At 41.3% G+C, this 14,741-nt stretch overlaps 1 protein-coding gene across 3 annotated transcripts in view; it reads right to left on the bottom strand.

Annotated features, from left to right (window-relative positions):
• Nucleotides 1–14,741, bottom strand: part of LOC124134397 — a 38,462-nt gene that overhangs the window by 2,956 nt on the left and 20,765 nt on the right. For all 3 annotated transcript variants that reach the window (XM_046499178.2, XM_046499180.2, XM_046499179.2), the window contains exons 6-14: nucleotides 14,382–14,567; nucleotides 13,267–13,452; nucleotides 11,420–11,554; nucleotides 8,990–9,256; nucleotides 7,337–7,417; nucleotides 6,608–6,838; nucleotides 5,264–5,365; nucleotides 2,647–2,868; nucleotides 1,444–1,624 (exon numbers count right to left, since the gene is read on the bottom strand). In XM_046499178.2, coding sequence (XP_046355134.2) covers nucleotides 1,444–1,624; nucleotides 2,647–2,868; nucleotides 5,264–5,365; nucleotides 6,608–6,838; nucleotides 7,337–7,417; nucleotides 8,990–9,256; nucleotides 11,420–11,554; nucleotides 13,267–13,452; nucleotides 14,382–14,567 — 1,591 coding nt within the window. The remainder of the gene's footprint in view (nucleotides 1–1,443; nucleotides 1,625–2,646; nucleotides 2,869–5,263; nucleotides 5,366–6,607; nucleotides 6,839–7,336; nucleotides 7,418–8,989; nucleotides 9,257–11,419; nucleotides 11,555–13,266; nucleotides 13,453–14,381; nucleotides 14,568–14,741) is intronic.

Below are 14,741 nucleotides of genomic sequence, written 5' to 3'. Positions count from 1 at the left end.
GACTGAGCAGTTTCTGTCTGCAGTTGCAACACAATGAAGATTAACTACACTGACAAGCTTTGTTTGTTTTGATTGCTGTAAATACATCGTACCTACATGATAGTCCAATCGGTCAATCACTGTAATAGGCAATAAACTGAGTTGACACTGATTAATCGAGGATTAATTACTGAGAACATCTTGTTAATTTGAGTGAAAGGTGTTTACAACTGTACATTAATACCTCGCATCATCGATGTACCTCATTATCCTCACAATGCTACGATACGTAACCTCAGACAAGAAGCGAAAGCGTGACGACAGCCAGTCGACCGATGCAGATCAGTCGAGCAGATCTGCCAAACCCTCAAAGTCTGGACGATCATTCTGTAAGTCGTGTATGGCCGCCATAGATATATAGCAACAGATATTATTCTCATTTTGCTATATTAATGGGAGATGACTTGACAAATTATTATGATAATTACTTGACTTCCACAGCAGGCACAGAGAGCCCAGGAACAATGTCACCTGCTGATCACTCTCATTATATTTTTCACAAATTCAGTTTTGCAAAAAAACATAGGAAACTTACTTCAAATTACATTTCGAGAGGCTATAGCACTCAGCCAGCAAATTAACACATCACTCCAATCATAAGAGTCATAGGCCATATGAACCTGAAAATTGTGTCTAAACTTGAGTCAAACTCTCAACATGAGACAAGCCCAGGACCAATAACCTCAAACCTTTCTGGCAACTTGAAATAAAAGAAATAACTCCTGAATATATAGAGACGCCTACAAATTTGTTTTGCGATGTTCAAACACATTTGTACATCTGAACATTCTAATTCAATTAAAATACAGGAAACTTTTCAGGGCTTGACTAGTGGCACTTGGCGCATGTTGACATAATACCTAGTTGCTCCAGACAAAATCTGTTTGCACCTTGGTCCCATACATTTTTCAAAGTTGAAATGTGCACATTAAATCTTGAAGTACCCACAGTTTGATGACATCACGCCTCCAAAAGCGTGACAAATTACACATATTGATTACATAGTGATGTAGTAGGGTAAATAAAGCTTAGAGGTGTTGAATGTGTTCAATGATCAATGCTGTGTGGACAAGTTTAGTTTAGTCAGACGTGTTTAGTCAGACACAAATTTGAAAGATTTTAACATGCACTTGGCACATGTAGACATAAATATTAGGTTGCACTGGTACATGTTTTATATAATAAAATCAAGCCCTGCTTTATAATGACACAATAGTAGTTTGTAACTTATTTTTGAAGGTGAGCCAACATCACACTTTTCATTAGGCAAGCAGAGTTAGCTCCCTTCTCGTACCACCAACATCCTGTTTCGCCAACAAGTCACGTGATTCAAATCAATGATGGTAAGGGATTTAGGTCTATTCTTTTTGATGGACACCCTTCAACTATATCAACAACACTTACGTCACATAATTCACTCTCTCATTTGAAAAGCCAAGTATGTCCATTGCTGCTCCACAAATTGTCAAATTGATGTGTTTGTCGTTTGTAGGTTGCAGCTTCAGAACAAGATCATCACATATCTTCTTTAAGTCCCTCCTTTCCCTCAGTTCACTGAGCCGAAGAGTACAACTCTCGGATTCCTCTGAAACAGTTCAACAAGCCAAATAATGAGAGTGTTCACACCAGTGACGTTACTTCAATGTTGGTCCTGTAGAACTGTTTTTTGTATCTGTTTAGCGGCCACCATATTTGTTAAACCCTAACCTTGTCAGTAGTAGAATCCAACTAGATGCGGTTGGTCACCATATAAAATATATCCACAGTGCGCAAAGAGAGACACAAAGTGAGCCTGGCTCACTAAGACCCCTGACTTCGACTCCAACACATTTCTAAGTTCAAAACAAAACATTATTTTCTCAGAAAATCCACCTATCAAAATCAAATGTTGCCCGGCACTTCTCTTATTGGTATAGAAACTGTACCCTGCATTGGAAAAAGAACCATGTTGTAGTTATCAAGTCAGAGGTCGCACAAATGCTGAAGTAAAAATATATTCTAAGTTCACAACATCAAAAACACTATATTTTCCTTCTAAAAAAATACACATATCAAAATCAAACACTGCGCCGTATCTCTACTATTAGTATGGAAACTGTTCCCTAATTTAAAAAGAAGCCATGAAGTAGTTTTTTTACAAGTCGTAGGTCACACAAATGTTTAAGTAAAAACATTCTAAGTCAAGAAATGGAAAAAGCAGCATGTTTTTAGAAAGTCCAAACATTGAAATCAAACTTTGCACGACACCTCTCCTATAGGTATAGAAAGTGTACACCAAGTTTGTGCACACCAGGAATCTATGAAGCAGTTTTCAAGTTACAGGTCAAAGTTTCTGAACTTTAACTCCACTTAGTTTGTTTTCTACAAACTAGAAAACAGTTAATAAACAATAGGCAACATGGCCTAAAATTGAAAAACCCAATAATTTTTTTAATTTCAATAATAATACTGTATCTCTGATGAAATGACTCAGTGTCTATGACACTTGATTCCATATCAATGATAGATCAGCTTATGGCAACATGTGACGAGGTTACCTTGATACACAACAATTCAAGTTCCTCAATTAATACAGAAATACACTTTTTGTAACCAAATGAACTTTACCATCATTCATGGGAGGGATCGAATTCCGGCTTGCAAGGGAGGTAACTGATCTAGCAGGTCGGAGAGGAGCTTTGGGGTTGGCTCCGCCCATAGTTCTGCCCACAGCTCTGGCTCCACCCCCTACCCTCTCCTCTATGTCAGTCAGGCTGGACTTGTACAGACATGGGTCGCTCGGGAGGGAGGTCAGTTCCGCTTTCAGTGGCTGGGAGGGACCACTGGAAGCTGACATGAAACAGAACAGGTATGTTATTAATGCATCTGTAACCCAGTGAAGATCTTGGTTAGATTAGGTCTACAGCAACCAATTCTTGCGGTAAAAGGCAAGGACTAACGGGATCGGGTGGTCAGGCTCGCTGACTTGGTTGGTGCATGTTATATTATCTCAATTTCATGGATTGATGCTCATAATGATCCTGGATTGTCTGGTCGAGACTCGATTATTTACAGACCGCCGTCATACAGCTGGAATATTGCTGAGTGTGGCCTTAAACAACAAACAAAAAAACTGGAGTTTTGCTCACTATAAACCTTCTCATCACACAATATGGTGCAGCAATGAAATACAGAAAGATGATCAAGACTTAGGAAATCACTTAGGATTGCAGGATTGCAGGATTTGCAGAGCATGTGTAACATCACCTGGGCATCCACAGATATTTTACAAATCTGTTCATGTTTATAATCAAGGTGCTGAACTTATTTGATGAACTTCGCGTGGCATGACCCGTTTTATTACAATAAAAGTCTTGATTATCGATCAGATTGTCTTCACTGGGCGCCACCATTTTGTTTGAAGCAAATGCATGTGATATGAGAGCTTCAATCTGATTGGTCAAAAGGAGGGATATAGAAGGGATTTAACTTGTATTAGCTACTGGTGGCACTACGCTCCAGCCACTTCATTCCAGCCTAGTTCGGCAAGGGTGGAAACCGGACTCTTACAGACAATAAACCCCCGACTCCCGAGTGCTTACATTTTCAACCACAACCGAGGGTTAGTGTTTTCTCTGGCTTATAAACCCTACAAAGAGTATAATATACACCAAAAATCCAATTTACATGTGGTTATAACAAGACAATTATTAGTTGGATAAAACACGACTCCGAGGTTTTGGTTGAAAATGTAAAACCATGAACCAAAACAAAGGAGGAGTGTTTTATCCAACTTATGAACCGTCTTAATGCAACAAAATACCAGAAAAATAAGAAAACATTGGAATATCTTTTAGTGAAAGAATACAGTGTGTTGCGTTTTAAAGGGAATTCTATCAAAGTGTGAGAGAGAAAGACTACGTGCATCATGCAGCTCAAACAGAAGTCATGGCAAGTTTTGGTTTGGTTTGTTTGTTGTTTAACGCCGCACTCAGCAATATTCCAGCTATATGGCGGCGGTCTGAAAATAATCGAGTCTGGACCAGACAATCCAGTGATTAATATCATGAGCATCGATCCACGCAATTGGGACTGATGACATGCATCAACCAAGTCAGCGGGCGCATGGCAAGTCAGGGCAAGTAAAATTGAACAATTTTTTATTACCTGCTCCAGTGGCTCTATGGGAAAACATAGGGTTTCAAAACTAAACACGATATGTGAGGTTGCAGGTTCGATACCAGTCATCCATAATGAAAACTTCTTGTCCTCGATTTGAGAACACTGAACGTTTGAAACACCAAGTACAACTTTCATCTACTGATCTACTCATCAGGTCTTTCTGGGGGAAAAGCAAAACCTCCCAATAGGTTATTAGGAGATACAACACACTATACACAAGTGGCAGTAGGTTTATACAATCTGGTCCAACCCGGACTGTGGACTGTGACAGGCACTGGCTGTGAAAAGAACAAAGCCATGCAGTGGACCAGACAAGGCAGGGGGTAGTGTTTGTTTGTTGTTTAACACCACACTCAGCTATATTCAATTTATATAATCGAGGTCTGTAAATAATGGAATCTGGACCAGACAGTCCAATGATTGAAGTCATAAGCATCGATCTACGCAATGGCATGCATCAAGGAAATTAGCAAGTCTGATTACCCGATCCTGTTTGTTGCCTCTTATGACAAGCATGGGTTGCTGAAGACCAATTAGATCACTTCATTTTCACATACTTTTTGCGAGTAAATTCCTTGCTACAACTAAATGTGGTGATGTTTGACTTCTACTTCTGGTGACGACCACAAGTTGGGGTGTGGCCCGAACAAACATAGTCAGGGTGTATCTGGGACTCGAAACCACAGTTTTCTTTGTTTGTTTGTTGTTTAACGCCGCACTCAGCAATATTCCAGCTATATGACGGCGATCTGTAAATAATCGAGTCTGGACCAGACAATCCAGTGATTGACACCATGAGGATCAATGCACGCAATTGGGATACGATGACAAGCATCAACCAAGTCAGCGAGTCTGACCACCCGATCCCGTTAGTTGCCTCTTACGACAGACATGGGTTGCTGAAGACTTATTCTACCCACAGTAATCGGATTCCAGAAGGATTGTGGGATGCAACAGCGAAGTGGAGCATCTGGACGTGTAGGTCACGAATGCCCAAGAGGCTTTGCCGCTCAACAGTAAAATGTTTTTCAGTACACTCTGTAAACCACCACTGAAACTGTACCATCAATAGTCGCTTCTTGCACCGTATTGGCCAGTGACCCCAGACAGACTTCAGCCCGGACCACTTCCTTTACGTTGGTGTGGTCTACGTTGCCTGTCACATCTGAAAGCAGAGGAGAAAAACACTGCAAGAAGAACCATACAAGAATGTCATGAAATACAACTCACAAGCATGACTTGTCGTAAAATACAACTCACAACCAAAGTCTGTCTGGAAATACAACTCACAACCAAAGTCTGTCATGAAATACAACTCACAAGCATGGTCTGTCATGAAATACAACTCACACCTGTGGTCTGTCATGAAATACAACTCACAAGCATGACTTGTCGTAAAATACAACTCACAACCAAAGTCTGTCTGGAAATACAACTCACAACCAAAGTCTGTCTGGAAATACAACTCACAACCAAAGTCTGTCTGGAAATACAACACACAACCGAAGTACCGGTATGTCATGAAATACAACTCACAACCAAAGTCTGTCATGAAATACAACTCACAACCAAAGTCTGTCATGAAATACAACTCACAACCGAAGTCTGTCATGAAATACAACTCACAACCAAAGTCTGTCTGGAAATACAACACACAACCGAAGTCTGTCTGGAAATACAACTCACAACCAAAGTCTGTCTGGAAATACAACTCACAACCAAAGTCTGTCTGGAAATACAACACACAACCAAAGTCTGTCTGGAAATACAACACACAACCGAAGTCTGTCATGAAATACAACTCACAACCAAAGTCTGTCATGAAATACAACTCACAAGCATGACTTGTCGTAAAATACACTTCACAACGGTTGTCTGTCATGAAATACACTTCACAACCAAAGTCTGCGATGAATTACAACTCACAACCAAAGTCTGTCATGAATTACAACTCACAACCAAAGTCTGTCATGAAATACAACTCACAACCAAAGTCTGTCTGGAAATACAACACACAACCGAAGTCTGTCATGAAATACAACTCACAACCAAAGTCTGTCTGGAAATACAACACACAACCAAAGTCTGTCATGAAATACAACTCACAACCAAAGTCTGTCTGGAAATACAACACACAACCGAAGTCTGTCATGAAATACAACTCACAAGCATGACTTGTCGTAAAATATTTTTTATCCATCAAACAATGTGTATCCTAAATAAATTAAATAAAACTTGCCATTACCACCAAATGGCCCAAGAGGTGGCCCTCCTGCATTCTCATATATTAACCTAGACACTAAGAAGACATGGGACACATTCGTTCATGCCCAATTATAACCTATAAGCAAATTGGTTTATATCATGATCCTGCAAATTCCTAAAAGAATGCTGTTTTATACAATACCAGTCAGTTGAATGTTGACAACGACAACGACCAGATCCTCCAGGTGGGAGCACTGCGTCCACAACAAGAAGCTGCCAGCATCCCCCCGTTTGATGGTCACCGTCATCCTGTCCGCCCACTCCTGGTAATCACTAAATGGGGGCCCACATTTCAACCTGAGTATGTCATGGCCCTTGGAGCAATGAGCGTTTATGCTCAATACTGTTTCCTCAGCAACGGCAAGTTCATTCTCTGAAAGGTGTAACAAAAACACATGAAAATACATTTGAATGTAAATTGGGACACTGGTAATATATCTTAGGAAAATCATTGCTATTCTGCATCAACAATGAAACACTGGAAACAAATAAGCATGATAATAACTGATAATTTTAATAAATGCTGCAAATATGTGTTTACTATACCAGGACACGAACACATGACGGCAGATATTGGAGTCATGATGTCATGTGACCTGATGAAGACACCGAGTAGGATGTCATGTGACTTCAAGACACCGAGTAGGATGTCATGTGACCTGATAAAGACACCAAGTGGGATGTCACGTGACCTGAAGACACTGAATAGGATGTCATGTGACCTGAAGTTACTATGAACAATGTAATTTGGCTGAAAGACACACATTAAAATGTATTCTATCCAATCATACAAGTGTATGTTTGTTTGCACACTATACTGTAAGTGTAGAAACTAGTTTTTTACTCTACCACATGAATCTACTGAACCTACCCGGCGACAGAGGAATCCACTGGTCATCGCCATAGCAGTACCACAACCTCACTTCACACGATCCAGGACCACAGACATCACCTATATATACAAGAGTCCCCAACAACAATGAGTCCACTTGGCATCTATTGGGTAGAAGATGTCCCAAATTATTGTAAAGCTCTTGTCTTTGAAATCAAACTTAATTTGTGGCCAAAAGAAGGAGAGATGAACATACTTTGATGTACAATATTTTGACTCAGAGTCATTGCCATTTTCTTATAATGATAGATTTGGCATTATTTCCAGTGGAATATTTGATGCATTGAGAAAGATAAATTCCATTTGAAATGTATAAAAAAAAGAAGTCGGTATGGTATGGAATGTATTGTTTGTAAGTATTGCACTCCTTAAATCAACAACGAACTCTTTAGCCTGCAGCCTCAGCGTTTCGCGGTACTTGCTATGTATGCTAAATGGAATAAAACACTAACATTTATGATTAGTTGTTTCCTTTATATCAGATGTAATTTATGTTATCTTACTATGCATATTTTACAGATAAAAGTTCATTATTTAGAATAGTCACGCCGAGTGAAAGCCAGGCCTCATAGCTCAGGCTGACAAGGGAGAGAACTCCAGCGTATCTCGGTACAGGGAAAAGTTGTGTATGGAGGCCTGATATGGACAAAAACAGGACATAATTCCACCTTCCACTAAGTATGATGATGCCAGACTTCACTGATTGATCCAGACAAGTGCAAACATAGCACAAGAGAAATTCAGAATGTGTAATAATTAATTCACTTCCGTTACCTTACTTGTCATTATGAACATGCAGACTGTCTAGTTCAGGTCGATAGAAAAAGTTTACATGGCAAACTGCGGGTTATATCGAAGTCCATTGACAGATGGGGGTAAGGCAATATTAAAAAGATGCCAGAAATAAGTATCCATGTGTTTATAATTGCTTACTTACAGGAGTCGGAACATTACGAAGAAATTGAAATTGATATGAAGCGGCACTTCCTAGTTACTGATTTGCATTAGTAAACCACTGCTAGGAAGCAAATCCCGCGTAAACCATTGGAAATCACAAATGCCATGATATGATGAATGCTGCAGTACCACAGGGTCCGAGTATAAATCAAATATGCACTCATTAAATCAACCCTACATCTTTTAATCAACCATGCACTCTTCAAATTAACCATGCACTCTTCAAATCAACCATGCACTCTTCAAATCAACCATGCACTCAACACCATTCACAAGCCACTGCACCCGTGAAGATCCGGGGTAGAATAGATCTTCAGCAACCCATGCTTGTCTCCCCGTGAAGATCCGGGGTAGAATAGATCTTCAGCAACCCATGCTTGTCTCCCCGTGAAGATCCGGGGTAGAATAGGTCTTCAGCAACCCATGCTTGCCATAAAAAGCAACTAACGGGATCGAGTGGTCAAGCTCGCTGACTTGGTTGACGCATATCATCATATCCCAATTGCGTGGATCGATGCTCATGATGTCAATCGCTGGATTGTCTGGTCCAGACTTGAGTATTTACAGATCGCCGTCAAACAGCTGCAACATTGCTGAGTGCGGCTTTAAACAACAACAACAACAAGCCACTGTAAGCTGGCCACAACACAAGTACCTGGTGAAACACACACATACCATTTCGAACAAGATCCTCACACATAACAGCTCTATATGAAGGGGGTAGTTCCTTAGCTTCTTCATCAGTGCTTAGCCCATCACTCTCTCCCTCTCCCTCTCCCACATCAACCACAACCTCGGACTGTGACAACTGCTCACTGCCCTCACTCCTGCTGCTGGAACCGGTGCTGGTGATCACAGATGAGGAGGAGGAGGAGGAGGAGGGGGATGTGGATGTGGGTAAGAGAGACACATTCTCCATTTTTGGATTCTTCAATGATAAATCTGGAAAGGTACATTTATTTTAATTCAGAACAAAAAAAGCAACATTATGAGCGAGGAACTGCAGGAAAATGACCCGATTGATTTCTTACTTTGATTCATTGTCCATATTTGAGTCTATGATTACTTATAATCTCAAACCATCCAGGTTTCAGCTTTCAAGGACAGTTGGACTTTGATAACAGTAGCTCACCTGGATATGAAATCAACAGTTTTAATGACGAGGTGAGGTGAAATAGGGTTTAATGTCGGGTACAAGATTATTGCTCTTATATAGTGATGTATTAAAATGAATGATCAGGCAATACAAAAGGGATTCTTATTTACCCTTTTTAAGAGAGAAACCAAAATATATGACTGTGATGCCTTGAAAATATTTCAGCCATTTAATTCATTACAATCCATATATGGTTCCGGGGATGTCAGAAGAGAGAAAGTACCCCAGTAGCTGTCATTGTGCCGACCAGATTGATGATCCCACATCCGAAGGTATGACCCCTGAGGGTTCCATGTTAAATAGGACCCCAGCAACCCATGCTTGTTGTAAGATGCGATTTGGCATCCTCCCAAGGCAAGGGAGTTAACTGACTATAAAAGTCCAGTTTCCACCCTTGCCGAACTAGGCTGGTATTATGGAGTAACATTTTGGCTGGACTAATGGGTCTATGCATAGTCCAATTAAAATCGTGCAACGAAATCGAAATCCGGTTCGTAAACTGTCGTGCAGATTTCGGTCGATTGCAGGATTTGCAAAGCATGTGCACTGCCAACTCGTTGTCAACAGATATTTTCCAAATCTTTTCATGTTTTTTAATCAAGGTGCTCACGCACTGCGTGATGTAAGACCCGTTTTATCACAACATAGACCATGATTATCGATCAGATCGTCTTGACTGGGTGCCACTGTTTTGTTTGAAGCAAATGCAAGTACCCCGGTAATACGAGAGGTGGAATCTGATTGGTCTAAAGGAGAGGCTTAGAAGGGAGATAGTAATAGCCACTGGTGGCGCTACGATAGAGCCCAGGAATTCCAGCCTAGTTCCGCAAGGGTGGAAACTGGACTTTTAAAGTCAGTTAACTCTCTTGCGTCGGGAAGATGGCAATTTGGTGGCCAGGCCTAGCTTGGTGACTTGGTTGATAAAAAGCCATTGTATCTCAGTTGTGTGAACCGATGCCCATGATGTCAATCACAGACTATTATTTACAGACTGCTGTCACAGCAGGAATATTGTTGAGTGTGGCGTAAAATAACAAACACAAGGTATGGAAGCCCACTTCCATTGGATCCTATCTCAGCAGGAGAAGAGAAGGAGCGCCGTGTTCCACGCCCTGATAATGCATGTCCATCCTAACTGAATCATTCTGGTTACAAACAACCAAATATTGTATAAAGAACTTAGAAATAACCTCAGCTTCTGCCACAAGTCCAACACATGACGGATGCGCAGTGAAGAAATTAAATTTCATGAAATTGGGAAATACTTGATTTTGATTGGTCAATCAGAGGTAACAAACCACAATAACCACCTCTCATCGAAACAGCTGATAAAACCGCACTGAAATAACATTTGTAACCTTGCACTGTGAGCTCGGTTCCAAATTCAAATAACACTGTTAAATCTTCAGGTAACCTAGCTCTACATCGAAAACACAGTATGCCTATGTCCTAATTGGCGGACATCATCACATATCTCAAGCTGATCCACAAAGGAATTCACATCATTAATCTGTGGCAGAGGAGATTTCTTTGAAGAGTGAGTGAGTGAGTTTGGAAACACCGCTTTTAACAGTATTCCAGTTATATCATGGCGGGTCAGCTTAATGTGGGAGGAAAACCCAAAGTGACGCAGGTTTACCACTTCGGTGAAACCCACGAGCATAGAAACATAATCGGAGCGAACTGGGATTCGAACTCACAATCATAGGTTTCTGGCGTGCCCAAGGGACGCACAGCGAATCGCAGCGCCTTAGACGACTGGGACACCCGTGCCCCCTTTCTTTGAAGAATTCCTGACACAAGAACATACAGCAGACATGCAAAACTCATGGAAGATGTCAAAGTGAGCTAATACTTGTCCTATTCAACGTGAAAATGAATTAGTTGTAATATGAGAGTATATTTTCTAACAATGATGTGATGTGTGATGACAACTGAGACATATTTACCTCGCTTTTTTCTATGTTTTCTTCTATACATATAATATATGCATATTCCAATTACCAAGAGTACCAAAAACAGCCCGATGCATAGTGTAGGTATCTTCCAATCGTCTGCAGCTTCAGGTTCATGGTTCCTTGAAACTGACAACATTATTTGAAATAATAATGGAAAGACAACTGACAAAAAGTTTGACAGCAGATATTTAAATCCCACTTAAGAATATCACATTCAAGGTATAAATCTTTAAGAGCTTGGACTTCAATATGAAGAATGAGCTAGGAACAGATTTTGAATGCGTCAGAGAGCGTGTGAATGTGGTCTTATTCAAAAGTTAGCACTGATGGGTGCGTGGGTGCGTGGGTGGGTGGGAGGGTGAAACTGAGTGGTTGGGTGCGAGGGCTAAACCGAGTGGGTGCGTGGGTGGGTGCGAGGGCTAAACCGAGTGGATGCGTGGGTGGGTGCGAGGGCTAAACCGAGTGGGTGCGTGGGTGGGTGCGAGGGCTAAACCGAGTGGGTGCGTGGGTGGGTGCGAGGGCTAAACCGAGTGGGTGCGTGGGTGGGTGCGAGGGCTAAACCGAGTGGATGCGTGGGTGGGTGCGAGGGCTAAACCGAGTGGGTGGGTGCAAGGGCTAAACCAAGTGGGTGGGTTGGTGGTTGCGAGGGCTAAACCGAGTGGGTGGGTGGGTCTTTTGTTTGTCGGGCAGGTGGGCGGGCAGGCGGGTAGGAGGGGGGCTTGTGAGCGATTATGTAAGTTGCTTGGAGTAAGATGAAAGGCATTGCTGTGTGATGGAAGAAGGTATAAAGAGACAAGGCAGTCATTGCGAATCCTAATACAGCTTAAACCGTCATCGTTGTTGTGATGTTGCACATGTCCCAATCTTGTGGCATGAGTAGCATATTTATTTAAATCAGTTCATGCTTATGTTCTGTTAAATTGAACATTCATTCTTGCGTTGGTATTATTTGAATTTCAAAAGTAAATGTGTGTATGATACGAGTGGCAGGGTTGAAGTCAAGGGAAGAGAGTTAGTGAATATTTTGTAAAATAAACTGGGTTGCGTTGGGGTGAATTAGGTTAGCTAACAAAGTGATAACTATATATCTACCGGTAATTCATATCTGGCCATGTTATTACTCCCTACTGTGACAATTCCAATCTCATTAAAATCTAAACAAAGATCTGAGGACATCCCATTACGGGTCACGGCAGAACAACCTTTCGCGAACTTTGACCAACCACTGAAATGACTGACAAGAAGTCGACATCAGCCAATTAGAAAGCAGCTTTCTTGAGCTTTACGGCACTAGTTTCAACCTGGCGACTTCCATTTCAGACTACACTTGAAAAATAAGTTGACACAGTTCTCGATTAAAATTTTGAAAACTGGACAAACCAACATTTCGGAGTGTCTAATATATGGTTGAGATTGTATGGCAGTGCTTCCTATGTACTGTGCAACACCTCCTCCGTTCAAATGTTTATCCCACAGAATCAGTCGTACAAGCCGTAACTGTTTGGATTACACTGTGTAAAGGTTTTCGAGGTTGCATGATTAGAAAACACATTCCGACTGTCACTTTCATGATCTGGTAAGTGACACTCTGATTGGTCGGATGAAAGGTCGTTCTGATGTGACCCATAATGGGATGTCCTCAGATCTTTGTTTAGCGATAGCGAGAACTCTGATTTTAATGAGATTGTGACAATCCCGACGAGAGACCAAGGTGGCGCCTCACACATGGGGAGTCAATCCCAGGTATTCTCCTGAACCATGAGGTGACTCCAAATCCTAGCTTCCACAAGTAGAAGGTACAGATTGACCAAAGATCAGAGAAGTAAAGCAATGATTACCTGGGGCCCGCGGAGCACAGGTCTTCAAGATGTCCCACAGGCCCTGTACACACTGGAAGACTCGGGACGCGGGCTCATAGTCCGGAGGACAGGTCACCGAACATGTTGAGTTCAGTGGAAGCCAGGCGGCAGTGTCACATGACGCATTCCCATCGGATCTCATGAAGTTCTCCAATGGGCGACAACCTACGAGGATGCAATATTCCAGGAAAATCATGGCGGGGGACACCAGATATAGAAAATAGTTATCATTGTGTACTACAGATGTCTGAGAATACTACCTATAATAATATATTTAATAATAATTTAATATCTGCACATGATAGCCCCTTGTCTAGAGACCAACAACCATATTAGTTCCTAAAGTAAGGGACCAACATGGACATTGTAAACACACATATATAAATGCATTGACATCACATATTTTTCTCATAATGAACTATCAGTATAAATATTCCAAATGTAGTAAAAACATAAATATTTGTAATAAGTATGAAATGCTGATAATGCCAAAAAAGATAATTTTACGGGTTGTAGCCATCTTCCCAAGGGATTTAATTGACCATAAAAGTCTAGTTTCCACCCTGTTGAACAAAGCTGGAATTTCCAGGCAGCGCTACCATTGGCTATTATGAGTTATGTCCCTTCTATGTCCCTCCTACTGACCAATCAGATTCCATCTCTCATATCGATTGCATTTGCTAAAAAAAAATGGTGGTGTCCAGTCAAGATGATCTGATCGATAATCAAGATCTATATTGTAATAAAACGGGTCTTACCCTGCAAAGGGCATCAAAACAGGTAGGCACCTTGCTTAAAAACATGAAAACATTTGCAAAATATCTGTCGAAGATATGTTTACAGTACACGTTTTGTAAATCCTGCAGTCGACCAACATCTGCACATTTAATGCATGTTATTTACAGACCAGATGTCAAGTTCGTAACACGATTTTGATTGGACTATGCATAGACTCATAGGCCAGCCAAAATGTAACTCAAGTATTCCAGCCTAGTTCAGCAAGGGTGGAAACTGGACTTTTAAAGTCAGTTAACATCCTTGCCTTGGGAAGATGGGTTTTCACAATGCATGATGTTAATGACTTCTCGACTCACTGTGTGGTACGCAATTGACGTCCTCCCACTGTCCGTCAGTCTGACATGTGGTTGTCGCCTGGGTGGCTGCCTTACCAGGCGAGACGCAGTTGACTCGGCAGGTGTCGTAGACTCGGACAACCACATTACCGTTGTAATCCCTGCAGTCGACGTCAGCCCCCGTGATGTTCGGTGGAGCAGTGCAGTCTGAAGCCAGAACACATCAGTATTACCATGGTTACAGATAAAACATCCCTCTTAACCAAACATACAAACATTCAGAGCACCACTAAACAGGTAGTACGGAAGACACTTCCATAAAATACAGGAAATACAGTGTCTTCTGATATCAAATATATCTACACCAGTCAATAAACATTT

Source organism: Haliotis rufescens, unplaced genomic scaffold, assembly GCF_023055435.1.
Source record: "Haliotis rufescens isolate VD_foot unplaced genomic scaffold, xgHalRufe1.0.p SCAF_35, whole genome shotgun sequence".
Taxonomy (NCBI): Eukaryota; Metazoa; Mollusca; class Gastropoda; order Lepetellida; family Haliotidae; genus Haliotis; species Haliotis rufescens.
Note: the sequence above shows the minus strand (reverse complement) of the source record. Positions and strands in the feature narration are given on the sequence as shown.